Here is a 16,055-nt window from a genome sequence, read left to right as displayed (position 1 = left end):
AGTTAACAGCTATAACTGAGACCACCAATTTCACACATGAATGCAACAGCAGGTCTGATTGCAGTTCTTATGCATATTTGTTAGGAGCATGCATGTTTGTTACATGACAGTAATTGCTGCCAGTTTGCCCACTGACATTGCTTGTCAGAAGTCAGCAGTTACAGGCCAATTGTCAAGTGCCTGAATTGCAATCATGTGATTACAGAGACATAACTTCAAGGATCCACCATAAATTTCTGTTCAGTGGCATCATAACTTCCAAAGGTTGCCAAATGAGTGCTTGCTATGCAAGGACTACCAGTATTCCTTGAGCCCATTGTGGTTCAAGGAATAAGGGATTTTTATCAATACAAGCTGTAAAAGTTAATGTAACAGGAAATTGTTTTCCATTTATTATGTTTTTTATTATTAATTCATGTTATCCTATGAAAAACAGTAAATAATTGTGCTGGCCATTATTGATGCTAAGTCTCATTCTGGTACTATTAAAAGTACTCACATGTTCATACTGCTAGCATTTTACAACTGACACTTTAGAAAGTTCACAGTCAACAAATTAATTTGTTTTAAATCTTGATTTCTCATCATTGTTGCACAAACACCAATAGAAATACACGTGTAGTTATCTCAATTATATAATTACTATTTCTTTGACATCAGAGTTTTACCATATGGATAGAGGAAAAAAACAGTAGGTATCTATATATTGTGTATTTTAAAAAACTGAATGTTTTATACTTTAAAACAGAGTATTCCTACCTGAACATGAGGAGCATTCAATAAAGAATTAAGTTCCAACCCATCTTTCTGATGGCTTGGTCTCAAAACATTTTGTACCTGGGAATTAAAACACCAAAAATGTATCAGTTACCATTCATTATAAGCAAAATATTATTTTATTTTTCACACAAGAACATCTTTTCTGTAAGTAGTGTAGTATGTTACACAAACATTGATTTCCTAACTATTTTTTTAATACAGTAAATGGATAAAAGAAATCAGAGACCCATTCATTTTTAACATAACCTTCTCTCAGAGCATTCAAGGATCTTCCAATTCCAAATGTCTCTGGAAAACAGCCATCTAAGTAGAACTCCTGCGGGAGGGGAATGATAGGGCATTACCAAAGATGATGAGATAGGGGGCTAACTGTTCCATACTGAATAAATGGAACCTAACCTATGTGCTTGTCCTGAGGACACGGAATGCTGAAGTTCTCCATCCTACTGGAAGTAAAGGGGATGAGAATCCAAGGCTGCTCTTTTTTGATGGCTTCTCCCACACTATGAAAACACTTCAAAGATGCACAGAGTCTTTCTCATTCTGCTAGGCTTTTGCAAGACATCAAATGCTATTTTATATTGTCATTGTTTTACCTCAAAGGTGCTTTTTGAAAAGGTAACAACTTTGTTTATTTAACTTCAATTCTTGAATGGGAAGCTAAGCATCTTCAAGGAAAAACAAAGTCCAGTTGCCTCTTGAAAAAGCACCTTTGGGACAATAGAATTTATACTTATATACTGCCCCATAGTGCTATACAGCACTCTCTCGACAATTTACGTCAAAATATTACCCCCTGCAATCTGGGTTCTCATTGACGGAAGGATGGAAGGCTAAGTCAACTTTGATTGCATCAGAATCAAACTCCAGGGTGCAGGCAGTTAGCCTGCAATACTGTATTCTAATCACTACATCACGAGGACTCCTATGCATATGATCCTTTGGACTTACAATAGCAGATAACTATTTTTCTGTGTGTTTTTTGCATTCTGGGAAGAATAACATTAAAATATAACATCAAAAGAAGACTTAAGAGACTTAAAGTATATTGAACACTTTCAAAAAGCTGGATAAGTGTGATCTAAAAAGCTAGTAACAGAAATCCTAAAGGTGCTTTTCAAAAGGCAATGGGACTTCCTTGATTTTTTCCTTGAAAATGTTTCATTCCTCATCCAAGAAGCTTTTTCAGTTCTGTTTCACTGGCCCACATCTTGGATGGGAAGTGAAACTTTTTCAAGGAAAAAAACCAAGAAAGTCCAGTTGCCTTTTGAAAAGCACCTTTGGGACAGCCAAGACCTGAGTAACTGAGAATTCCTATAGACATTAATAATGGAAGGGAAATTTTATTTTTAAAAGCTTGCTTTATTATGAATCTGCATTGAAAAACCGCAACTGCATTAATTGCTGCAATGAGAATGCTTTTGTCTTATATGCTTTATAATTGGCTGGACTTGCAAAACAAAAGACTATAGCAATTTGAATAGATTCTGTATTTGACTGAGATATGTGCCTGAAATAATAGCATGAAAGACACTAGAAGGTTTTGTTTACTTTTCTGTTTAGCATTTTCATTTTGAAAAAATGACAAGCCTGAAAGGCAAGGCATGAAGCTAAAAGATCTTCAGAACAGCCCTTAGAGAAAGAATATAAAGATCATAAAGCAGTTCCTTTAAGTTTACTTCAATCAATGTTTGATGAATTAGGGTCTAAATTAGCTCAGCACTCCTTTAATGCATTAGCTGGCCTTAAGATTAACAGGAAACAAGGATGCTAACAAAAATATGAAGGCACAAAAATGGAATTTATAAACAAAAATTTTTAAGTTTGAGAAAAAGGTAAAATACTTGGGTGTCAATTTAACGAATTTGAATTGTATATTGTCAATGCTGGAAAGAGTTTCTATAATCAAGATGTTTACCTAGAATGTTATATTTTGGTTTCACACAGTACTTGTTTTATCAGCTGGTGTAATATTTAAAAAATGCCAGAAAGATATATTTAACTTTATGTGGCAAGATTAAAAAAAACCCCACACTGAGTATAAGTTAATACAAGACATTACAGAATGAGGAGATTTAAGGTTGTTTTTTTTTTTGGAAATTGTATTTTGCAGTTTGTTGTTTAACTCAGATGAAAGAGTGGGTAATGCTGAGAAACAGATTATTGGAACTAGAATGGCATGATCTGAAATGTGGTTGGTATAGCTCAGGGGTGTTAAACTCAATTTCATTGAGGGTCGTATCAAGGTTGTGTTTGACTCTGTGGGGCTGAGGTAGGCGTGGCCAGCTCAACATCACTCATGTTGGGGACACCTATGGGTGGCCCAAGTGCCCTGCCAGTGAAAACGGAACTCGGGAGGATTGCATGAGGCCCTTCAGAGCTGAGTTGTCGCTGGCAGAGGATTGCAGAAGGCCATTGTAGCCAAAAACAGAACTTGAAAGGGCCATCTGTGGCTCTCCCGAGCTCAGTTTTCGTTGGCAGAGGCATCGTGGGCCAGTCCTTTGCTGTTTCCAGGGTGGCCCCGCGGGCCTTGAGTTTGACACTCCTGGTATAACTGTTTATAGTATAACGAAGTTTAAGGTTAACCTAGATTTCAAAAATAATTGTATTACAAATGCCGAACTATGAGTATAGAATAGATATAAGCTTAGGTTATGTCCAAAAAATACCTTTATAGCTGTGATCAAAAGAAGCATATTACAGAAGAGAAATTGTAACTAAGCATAAATGGTTCACTTATGCTGTTATATTGGAATGCTTCCAGGGTGGTTTTAAAACAAAAGCAAGACAGGTTGTGATAACAGAAGGAAATCTGAAATAGAACTATATAGAATGTTTTTTATATGAAATTTATGTTTCAAATCAATATTTTTATTTAAAGAAGTTTAAACATTATACAAATATTTCAGTAATTTAGTTTTGCTATACAACCAAATTTAGTGAATGAAAATTATTTGAGGGCATTAAACTGTAGCTGGAAATCGATTATAACAAATTTGATATAAGAATAGAGATGTGTAATTACTTCATCTATTTATATCTTTAAATGCTTTTATTTTTGAAAAAGCGGTTAAATGCTAAATAGAATAGTATGGCATTTTCTCAGGCCGCCTGGATCCCAAGAATTATTGGAGGATCCAGGCAGGATTGAAGATGTCTGGTCAAAAAGCTGCTGTATTATGTCACAAGGGTTTTGGGGTACTTTTATTGTTCCAAATATTATTTGATGTTTCTATAACGATGCAGTGCTATTTAAGAAACACACGCAGTTCCCTTGGATGTGCAGAACTGTGATCTTAACTACTGTATTAATGTAAATAAATATTTTACACACTTTTATATTTCTTTAGAGAATGAAACTTCACATTTCTTAAATATAGCCTTTAAAATATGAAATAGTATATTTGCAGATTCTCATACATATTACTTCTAAAAATCATTTTCTTCTAGACAAGAAAAAGCAAATACTAATTTAATTATGGAAACTTTTAATGCCACACCTAGGATCACTTTGTAACAAAGTAATTACTAGCACTTTAATTACTAAAATAAGAATGTACGCCATACATACCTCTTGTGCAAGTTCTTGTGCGTTGGAGATAAGAGGATATGGAGGACTTGCTTTGTTCATGTGCACAGTAACAGCATTGTGTATCTTAAATGCATTTTGAAAGTCAGTATTTTGTACAAGCTGTAAAATGAGAGCAATTTCCTCCTGACTTTGTGGATCTATCAGTGTGTGTTGAACATGCTTAAGAGAACACAGCAGCTCATCAACCTCTGCAAAGGGAACAGGTGTACTAGTAAGTATGGATATACTAAATATATGGAATACATTTTGTTAATTAGCATTCTCACTATCTACTACAGTTATTATTTCCTGCATGAAAATGAAAACAAGAGTCTGGTGAACTGATTATCCCGTAAACCAGCAGTCTTCAAACTTGACAGCTTTAAAATTTGTGGGCTTCAAATCCCAGAATTCCTCCTCCAGTCATGTTAGCTCATGAATTCTGGGAGTTGAAGTCCACAAGTCTTAAACTTGCCAAGTTTGAAGACCCTTGCCATAAACAAACCATATAGAATCAGATAAACAAAATCTTGTATCAAATTAGTTACAAACCAAACTCCCTTGAAATTCAACTTTACTTGATAAAGTATGTTTAACAATAACACAAAATCATTCCATAACATTTGACGAGGTCAAAAGCAACTAAATAAAATATTGAGTTTGAAAATTGTCTGCATCTGGCAAAGGTTACAGAGAAAAACATGTCCACCCTTATCTCCAGCGAATCCCTATGTAAGAAGTCACTGGCTAGTGATCTGAAAGGCTTTTGACCATCTAAATCCCCATCCTACCCTCTAGGTTGAACAACCCAACAGAGAATACAGAACCCATATCCTTTCCCGTAGAGCCCTACAAATATGCATACATGCAAACTGAGAGGGAAGGAGAAACACACAGACCCGCAGATGCAACATATTAATTCATTATGCAAAATAAAATACAGATGCCTTTGTCATTATTGGGAAGAATTCCGAATGTCATGCTTTGTTTATCTTACCTTGTTAAATTTATATCATTTCCTTGGGCCTCAGTCCTGAGTAAATTATACTCATTTTCTGATTTCCATTCTTCCAAACTCATATATCAATGTAGAAAAAGTACTGTCATACTACAATTCCCATAGCAATCACCAAAAGACCACAAGCTGAGAATATGGTTGTGGGAGGAAATGGAACTTCCTGCCTTTTTTCTGTAATTTTGTATCACATATTGGGGAGGTTCTACATAATCTCAAGAACTATCTGCAGAATTGCTCATATTGGTGCTACTAATTAATTATCCTGAGCTTTCAAGGTTTTTAATATCATTGTACTGTGTAAGCTAGTTATACCTTGGAAGGAAAATTATGCACTGATGTCAGCAATATGGTTGTAGTATGTTTTTTAAGTGGTTGAAAAGTCAAGGAATTTAATTAGAGAAAGTGAAGGAAGGAGGAAACAGGAAATTCTGATTCATGGTACACCATAAATTCTGAAAAGATAACAGAAGATGAGAACATTTTCTCATTAAAATAAAAGAGCTTTATCTCACTTCATTACTTTTGAAAAGCACAGCTTTAGACATCAAATGTTCACTATCAGGCTTTACAGGGCCTAAGTAAATTTTAAAATTTGATATGAGGTTACTTAAAGTCAAAAGAATTGTCCCTGTCGAGATTAAAAAACTGCACTGCACGTCAGATGACCATTATTTCTATCTTGCCTGGCAATTGATCTCTAATTTTCAATTTATTAACATAGGTCACCAACATGGGTTCTTTCATTGATTTAGAATAAAACTATAAATATAAAAATAAAAATAAACCCAGAGCTATTAAAAACAGTTTAAAAAAGAAAGTAAAGGCAGTGAAAGCAAGCTTAAAATGTAAGTTTTTACAGCTTTTTTAAAAGCATAGAAGCGAAGAGGTTAAACCCATCAATGCAGTAGGGGCAACCATTCCAAACAACTAAGATTAAAAGTTTTCTTAAGAGAAGCCTGGGGCTACTGTAACTAAGTCTCCCCAGATAACTTTAGTGAGCTGGGTTGTGGGGCATGGAATCATATGGTTACAGAAAGAAGCATTGTCTCAAGGAACTTGGCCCTATACCTTATAACACGGGTGTCACACTTGTGGCATCATGTTGCCATCTCGACATGTTTCATTCAACCTCTCAGTTGTTACACATTGGTTAATAAAATGAAGTAACAAATGATAGTTCAGTTTTATAATTCACCCATGTTAAGACTTTTATCTTCAGAGGCCACGAGGGCACATTTTCTTCCATGTTCCTCTTTTTTCTTTCAAAGTCCTTTCATAGCAGAGAATATAGACTGGAATTTCTGGACATTTTTTTCAAGACTATTTTGACACGTAGACACAACTATTATTGAAATTTAAGATTCTAAAATGAGCACAGATCTTCATCTCTAAACAAGAATATCTCTATGATTTTGTTTTAGTTTCAAAGGACTAAGGAGCAAACTGGAGTTATGCTAAATATTTTTCTGCAATTATCAAAAGCAAACAATATGGGTTAGGGACTAATAATTAGCCGGACCTTATCAGATATGGAGAAGAAAACGTTTAATTCCCTGCTAAATCCCTTACCTTAAAGTATTTGTACAAGATAAAAATGTGGATTAATGACAAAGCTTTGTTCTCAAGGCTCAAGGATTCCAGATACCACAGACTGATAGTCTACGTTCAAAGGATATCTCTATTTTGTAACTAGAATAATTTTAGAGTCACTTTCTACGGCAACCATATAGAAATAATTCAAGGAGGAGCTGCATAGCTTGTGAAAATCTATTTACAATCTTTCCCTGATGTATGATATAGCTTCACCTTTTATTAATGTAGCTCCTAATGATATATAAGGGACCCGGTGGCTCAGTGGCTAAGATGCTGAGCTTGTTGATCAGGCAGTTCGGCAGTTCGAATCCCTAGCACCGCGTAATGGAGCTCTCTACTTGTCCCAGCTTCTGCCAACCTAGCAGTTTGAAAGCATGTAAAAATGCAAGTAGAAAAATAGGGACCACTTTGGTGGGAAGATAACAGCGTTCCATGTACCTTCACCATTTAGTCATGCCGGCCACATGACCACGGAGACCTCTTCAGACAGAGCTGGCTCTTTGGCTTTGTAACAGAGATGAGCACCATCCTCTAGAGCCAGAAACAACTAGCATGTATGTGCGAGGGGAACCTTTACCTTTAATGATATATAAAGGAAGTCTGAGCAAGCAAATAAGACAGAAATTTGAGACTTGTTGATTTTATATGGTTAACAAAGGCATCCACTACCAACATCCCTTAGTGCAATCTTTCAGTCAAGGGAATACAAGGCAACTTGTTCTTAATGACTATGATTGATTGGGCAAACCTTCCCCTATTTAAATCACTTTCTTCAAACTGATGTTTCTTCTATTTGGATAAGAGAATCATGTCATATTCCACTCAAAAAAGACTTTTCTGAAGCTCTGATAATCTCTAATGGCAAAACTTTTTTAAAGGGGTTGAGGAGCAATATTTTTCACAATACTAAAAACATTCCCAACTTTAAACGAAGTCAAAAGTGTATTTTGAAAATGTAGTACAGAAAACAATCTTTTTAACCTCTTGCCCATACACCCACTCTACCTCTTCTGAGGATCATATAGCAACAGCAGAATACATACAAATGTTTCCAGAAAAATTTCTTTTTCCACAATATTTTCAGAACACTGCGCAGTCCAAGCTGAACTATTTTTCAAAAGTTGATCATCCATTTCCTATAAGCATACAATCTTTGGTATCTTTAATTTCAAAGATTTATCATGAGTGTTTTGCTGTGTTATTATTATATCTTTTTCATAGACTTAAAGAGATCTATGCAACAGTTCCCAATTGATATCCTATTGCATTTCCTTCCATCATTTTTGTATGAGAAAAAGAAAACTAAGGAGAAGTAGCTATTAACACTAGAAACCTTCCATTAGATACTGTCACAGAAACACAAATTAAACTTGGAGAGGCAATAGAATTAGTGTGGAATATTTAAGCTATTTTCATATCCAAACATATAAGGAAACAACAACTAGTTATAATTTCACATTCTCAAAGTGAGAATGACCCTCAGTCCATCCTTCTCATTAAAAATGTGGTTTTAAATCCATTTATTTCTAATTAAGCTATTCTTTTTTTAAAGGCATAAAATATTCTTGTTTTTAATACAAACAGAATATTTATTTTTTGTCCAGCTCTAATCCCGATGAAATGATTTGCTGTGCTTGTGTAAGTGGGATACATAAAACTGTTTATGATTTTCATTTATCTGTTGTTGTATTGTCACATTTAAGAACCCGTGCTTCAGAAGATCAAGTCAAGGAATTATCAGTTCTCCTTAATAATGCAGATGTCTTATTCCTGCTAAATAATCATAAGCTTCACACATTTAAAACAATTTGTTATTAAATTGTACTAAGCAACAATCCCAAGGACCAAGAAATCCAGAAAAATATTGGTTTTCATCTTAAATGAAATACCATAATACTATGAAAATACTATAAGAGAGTATATACAAAGTCCAAGTTCGCTGTCTGTGAATATTCTTCTCAGCTCTGAAGCCATCTAGTCTTAGCAAAAACAAACTCCCACTTTGATAAAAATGAAAAAAATCTAGGCAGATATTTATCATATATGTGATGACATGGCAAGAACCTTCAGCAGTATACAACTCCTTTGACTATTTCTCTTAAATATTTAAGATTAATTTTGATATTTTCTTTCTATTTTTATTCCTTCCTTTTATTCCAAGAACCTTCTAAACATTTTTTTTATTTAGGAAGTCATCTTTCAAGATTCTCAATGCTTATGTCATGTTTGCCAGGTGGAAAAGTTGCTTGCGTAGGAATCAGTTTTAATTAATACTATGATATATATGTATGTATGTATGTATGTATGTATGTATGTATGTATGGCATTCAGCTTTGTTCGGGTATTTTCCCACATCATTGTGGGAAAAAAATCTCCACACCACAAGCCAGGCAAACACCTGAGCACAGACAGATCCCCCCGATACCTCCAGCTCAAACACACCCCAACCAGGCACCCAGATGAAACCTAGCTTCCTAACTAATGATAGCTGTCCATTTACCCAGAGCCAAGCTGCACTAAAGGCCTCCAATAAAGTAACACAATGTTGCCAGCCAATCAAGATACAAAAAGAGCCAAAAAAACAGACAGAAGATATTAGAAACACCAATCAAGCAGAACACAGCAAACTCCAAGACCAATAAACACAGACCAAAACTCCCAACCAATCAGGGTGAAGAAAAAACCATTCTGGCACAGCAATAGGCTGCCCCAAATTTAAATCTGAAACCACTGTAAAAGTCTGACTCACAGATGAACACTATACAGAAGCCTGATGATGGCAGATGAGATTCTGCCGAAACGTTGCTACAAATTTAAAAGCACAACTACAATGACGTGGGAAAATACCCAAACAAAGCTGAATGCCATACATATATATATACATACATACATACATACATATATACACACATACAGACATATACATACACACACATACACATACATACATACTTATATAAATAAATAAATAAAATAAAATAAAATAATGGGTCTTAAACACATGTCTTATGCATGAAAAGCCATGGGATCACCCTGGTTTAAGAACACCTAGGAGTTTTTTTTTAAGGATTCCTGTTATTACCTTGGAGTACTTTAGCTATGCTGATGCAGATTTTAACAATTCTAGAATGAAAAACTAAATTTTGTACACCTGAGAATGTTTCTTTATTTAACTTAAAAGGATTGTTTCTCCGTTATTGTTTTGGTTCTTTATATCTGTGTCAGTGAGATTGTCTCTATTGATAATTACATTCCAAAACTAGTTCAGAAATATTTTGGCAGATTTGGGAGTCAATTATGACATCATGATTGCAATTCATCTTAATTTTAAACTATTGTGGACTTTTATTACTATATTTTATAATTGTGAGAGTTGTGAAATTTGGCAGAATATAAATTTAATAAATAAATAAAATTGGGATGAAACAATTGAACAAAGGAAATGATTGCATATGTTTGACAATATTTAAAGAAGATGTACGAAAAACTGATTTCAAGCACTTCTTGAAGGAGAAATACTACGGTCATTTTTGGAAATATGGATAAGATTTGTTTATCCAAACATGGATAAATCTGCTTTATCTAAAAGTAACTCTGGTATTTCTATTTGCTGCTTGGTTGGGAGCAGACTTTCCACCAGAAAAAGTGGGAGGAAGCAAAAGAAAGTCAGATAACAATGTAGATTTGAAACTTCTGCTTCGGAGTATCTCTTTAAAGACAGCAAAGATTGGGAATGGCAATAAAGAACTGTACAAGTGTATCTTCATAAATACTGTATTGTTGCTGCTTATAGGCAAAATATTGGGAAGGCCTACATAAACATCATATATTCAGAGAAAAATGTTTCTGATTATTGCTTTTCTATTTATGCTGATAAGGCATAACTATGAATTTCCATTGCCTGGTGTCATTCCAATTGTAAGTATATCTTTTTGCCTATTTTTATTCTCTTTGATCTCTTGAAGTTCATTTTACCAGTCACAAAAAAACAGTTTGTTAAGAATCTTGTTTTCTTACTTATTCAGTATGGAATAGTATGGATCTCATGTTCAAGCATTGCATGTGCTTTGCCCGTTTCCCCAGTTGCTCTCTGGAGCTTAACTGCTGAGAAAAAAACAGTGCTTTTGAATTTATAGTATTTTCCAAGAAATTACATGGTACTGAATGGTTTGTTCCTAGGTACTATACTGAAAATGTCCACATAACAAGTCCACGCAATGCAGCTACATCAGACATTTGTCTTTGCAGATCCCCCGAAACCTAATTAAATTTTTCTCAAGAACAGATGAAAGCTCTGGTCAACTAGTTGTGGGTCTTTCTGGTTTGGGATACCTTGCAATGGTAACTCATGTCCTAATCATCGCTAATGGAATTTACATGGTTTTTTTTTTAATGAATACTAATTCAGGAGCTGCAACTAATTCAAAATGCAGTGGCCTGGGTGGGAGTAGATTTAGTAGTGTTATGCCTACGTTAAAGTCACTGCCCTGACTACCAAGAGATTTCTAGATTCAATTCAAGGTGTTAGTTTTCTAGCCTACATGAACACTCTCTCCTGACGTGAATCAGCCCTTTGAGGAACTGCTTCAGATTTCTTTGTCACCTAAGGTAAAAAGCAGGATCCTGGCGTTCCAAATTTTCCACATTATGGAATATCTTGCTCCCCCACCTTGCTTGCGTTTTGATGTTAAGACCAACTACTCTGATAAGCTTTGGTGCAGATGGTGGAGCTGGGCTCCACTTGTCTAATTTTCTTAGGTTTGGATGGATAATTTTTCAAGTGAAAGACCTTGAATGTTCCAGAAAGGGAAACAGAGTAATATTTTATCAATAAAAATGTATAAAATAAGTGGCAAAATGCGTAGACCACCCCATTTATTCCTAAGGCACTTAAGGTATATAAAATGCAAACTATTTACAGTATTCTAATTGGAAAATGATGGAAACTGAAAAGTTTCCATCATTTTCCAACTGGAATATTGTAAATGGTTTGAATTTTATTCCAGCAGAATGCAACCACCTCAGAACATATAGGACTGTTCTTTTGAGCTTTGGGTATGATTATTTTTTTATTCACACAATGTATGAACTGGGAAGGAATGCCTGCCATTCCTTGGTATTGAAATCTTTTTCATTGTTATTTTCTTTTTGGAAAAGGCAGAAGTCACAAGCAGAAGTAATTAAAAGTACAAGTAACAAGCAGAACATTTCCACATAGATCTGGAGAAAATCCAAGTGAAATTTGGAGAGCTTTTGTCAGTCAGCATACACAGTTTTGAAGCTGATAGTTCAATAACCTGAAAATACAGTTTCCCATAAAGGAAGTCCTTGACTTACAACTATTTTTTTGAAGTTACAAAGGCACTGAAGAGAGACTTATGACTGTTTTTCACTTACAACCCTTGCAACATCTCCATGGTCATGTGATCAAAATTGGGACTTTGGAAACTGGCATGTGTTTATGAAAGTTGCAAGGTCCTGGGGTCAGGTGATCACCTCTTCAACCCTCTGACCAGCAAAGTCAATGGGGAAGCCAGATTCACTGAACAACCATGTTACTAACTTAACTGCAGTGATTCACTTAACAACTGTGGCAAGAAAGGTAGAAAAATTGGAAAAAATCACTTAACTGTCTTGCTTAACAATGGAAATTTGGGTTTAAGTCAAGGACTATTTGTATTTCTTCTGTTCCTTGTATGCAAGATATTCTGCCTTAGAATATTTCTCATATGAAGACTAATTTCAAACTACCCACTATATATCACCTTTATTATTTTTACAAATAACTCAAGGTGGCAAACATTTCCAACACACTTTCCTCCTCCTATATTCCCTGCAACAACACTGTGAGGCGAGATGGTCAGAGAGTGAGTGACTGGCCCAAGGTCATTCAGGTGGCTTTCATGGCTAAGGCAGACCTTGAACTTATGGTTTCATGATTTCTATCCTAGATCAAATATTTGCTGATAATATAGATTTATATATTTTTTATTATAGCAATTCATCTAATTGTGAATTGCTGATTTATGGTGAGCTATTTCAAATCAATAAAATCAATAAAATTTCTGACATACGTAACACAATTTTATTAAAATATAATTTTAAGATTCTCAGAGTGAATGCCTAAGCAAGCATATCATAGAAATCATACCAGTTATTCTAAATTTTCACATTGTTTTTAGTTCAATAACTCACTTTTTATTAGATAGTCCTTGCTTGCTAACTGCTCATTCAGCAACCAAAGTCCTGCAGTCATGTGACTGCCAAGAGCAACTTCACAAAAGGCTTCAAAGAAGCAAAGTCAATGAGGAAGCCAGCAGGAAGTTGTAAGTCAGACATATGAAGCAGTGCTTAATGACTCTGGTGAGTCACTTAATGACTGCAGTTGGAACTGACATCAGAAGTCAGTGTGGTCATATTATGTTTACAGGAGAAATTTCCTGCAAGGAGTTTTGTAGACTGCAATGAGGAGAATGTTATTACACCTCAAAGAGGTCAGTTAAAAAGATGAAAATCTCAAGTAAAACTTCTTCATAATTAGATATAACTGCTTGAGGAATTGCCTGGAGGTGTGGAGGAGTAGAAAGTCTGGAGATTTTAAATAGGCTGCGCACTGGTCTGGTTAGAACTAAAGATTACGTCTGGATATTCACTACGAATGTGGCACTATTCAAACAACTATCCATCTTTGATACTGCCCTCTGGGACCGACTTGCACACAGAATAACTTGCTGATCAGAAATATCTCTGCCATTAACATATCCCAGTATTGGGCTAGAACTATATGAAATTATATTTTATTAAAGCTTTTGATTTTGTTTAAATATTAAATTAATATCTCCTTTCTAACAAGAGATGAGACAAGACATTGTGATTCACTTTATGATCACACTGCTTAGCCATAGAGTTGCTCAGTCCCTGTTAAGGTCTGTAAATGAGGACTATCTGCATAGACACAATCTCTCAAGCCTAACTAAATGTTCATTTAGAAGCACTAAAAGTTCCTTTGCATATAAAATAAATGGTTCTACTTAAAAATATACATACCTAGGACTTTCACAGCACAATGTGGACTCTCCAGAATTACTCCTTCTCCTGTGTCAAACATAGGGTTGTCTATTCCAGTCTTGGGAGGAATTTGTGCCAGCTTCTTGAGTCTCATAGAAGAATTAAGATCAAGTTCTTGTTTTTTCCCATCTTCTTCCCGTCTTCGCCTTAGGTCCTCTTGCTGCTGTCGAATCCGTTCAAGTTGAGCACTCCGCCGTAATGGCATCATGCGATTGCCCAGATCACCTGGGCAATCCACAGCCATTTCCCTGTGTTTCTGAGATTCTTCAAGAGGTGCAAGATCCATAATTTTTGTTTCACTGTCTGAATCTTCTGTTACATGTCCATTCATATGAGAAGTTGTCATTGTTTTATATGAGAAGCTATATGGCTTATCAAACATAAATTATATTATAACCCTTCTTTTCTTGGTAGTTCCACTTAAAATCCATTATAATGTTAAATAATTCTTATGCATGACCAGAGGAATATGAAGAGATATCTCCAGGAAGAAATCTGAAAATAATAAAAGGAGATTATATCAAAATGAATAAAGTTAATGCAGAAAAATTAATTCTTATATTTAATATTGTGTGTACCTTAATTTTCTCAAAGAAAACTCTGTGTCAAGGTATACAAAATTTCCTTGTTCCCAACTCTCAAGTAAAAACTACTTCTGTTTAGTGGAGCAAATTAAATTAAAAGTTGGGGGGAAAAACATTCTATGTACTATAATTAAATTACAATGGAAAAGAAGGCTCAAATACAAACTCATTTTGAAGTATGAAAATCTGAAAATGTAGAGGAAAAAATGCATGTAGACACATCTGTATTTGGATTAGTTGTATGGTATTTTATTTTGCATCTGTTTAATGGCACAGTTTTTGCCTTCATTTTATATATTTCTTATCTACCAAAGTCATTATTTTAGGAAAACATGCCCTGGTTCTTATTTGAAGTATTTTTAGTTATATTTCATCATATTAATTAAAAGTTTTAAGAGCACTTTTCTTTGCTTTCAAACAGATACATCCTTCTCCCTGTGCACACTGTACAAGGAGTTTCTGGTTCTGATTATAAAATATTAATACATACAATAAACATTCATTAGAATATGTTTTATATTATGCTATAGGAAACTCTTGTTTTTGTAAATATCACTTTATCACTGAGTATGTTATTCTATCCATTTTATTAATAGATGCTGGTTTGCAAAATAAAACAACCATGGTGATCACTACATTGTAAAAATACTTAATAAAACAATTGTTTGTTTTAAGCAATCAACCACTTTTATTCCCATTTTTTTAGTTTTTTCTTTCATTCAAAAGAAACTTGTACTTGATCTCAGCACATATTTTATTGTCACAAACTAAACTTAATTTATTAAAAGATAAAAAATGCACCTCCCTGCCTGTTCATGTATTATACATATTACCTTATTACAGGATGTCAAACTCAAGGCCCGCCAGCCACATCTGGCCCCTTGGGTGCTAAGATCTGGCCCACTCTGGAAACAGTAATAGACAGGCTCACGGTACCTCTGCCAATGAAAATGGAGCCTCCTGAGCTCCCAGAGCCCTCCTGAACTCCATTTTCACTGGCAAAAGGTTGCAGGAGGCCATCAAAGCCAAAAATGGAGCTCGGGAGCCCATTTTTGGTTGGGCCACCATAGACGTACCTGACATAAGGGATGTCAAGCTGGCCATGCTAATCCTGGCCAAGTCCCCCAACCTTCCCCAAGATCAAACACAATCCTGTTGCAACCCTCAGTGAAATCGAGTTTGACACTCCTGCCTTACTACATTAGATAAAAAGTCCATCTAGTTCACTGTTTGTTTTTAATAGAACTATCACATGTTCATGTGATAAATGTAATGGGTACTATCTGACTGTCCTGTGAGATCTGGCATGTGGTCACACTGCTTCTAGGTTTCTAGACATTATGTTTGCTACTATAGCCAATAAATGCCAACAGCTATCATCTAATATACTACTAAAACTCTCCTGTCTGGAGAAAGTGGTGAATCGCAGGGCAACAATTTT

At 35.0% G+C, this 16,055-nt stretch overlaps 1 protein-coding gene across 2 annotated transcripts in view; it reads right to left on the bottom strand.

The window, feature by feature from the left end:
• PALS1 (protein associated with LIN7 1, MAGUK p55 family member) overlaps positions 1-16,055 on the bottom strand; it is a 56,117-nt gene that overhangs the window by 19,536 nt on the left and 20,526 nt on the right. For both annotated transcript variants that reach the window (XM_026708462.2, XM_087921686.1), the window contains 3 exons: positions 14,010-14,525; positions 4,352-4,560; positions 760-837 (listed from right to left, as the gene is read on the bottom strand). In XM_026708462.2, coding sequence (XP_026564247.1) covers positions 760-837; positions 4,352-4,560; positions 14,010-14,412 — 690 coding nt within the window. In that variant the 5' untranslated portion in view covers positions 14,413-14,525. The remainder of the gene's footprint in view (positions 1-759; positions 838-4,351; positions 4,561-14,009; positions 14,526-16,055) is intronic.

Source organism: Pseudonaja textilis, chromosome 1 (genome assembly GCF_049901715.1).
Source record: "Pseudonaja textilis isolate UNSWEBS1 chromosome 1, rPseTex1.2, whole genome shotgun sequence".
Lineage (NCBI taxonomy): Eukaryota > Metazoa > Chordata > Lepidosauria > Squamata > Elapidae > Pseudonaja > Pseudonaja textilis.
This window is presented reverse-complemented; position numbering and strand designations above follow the sequence as displayed.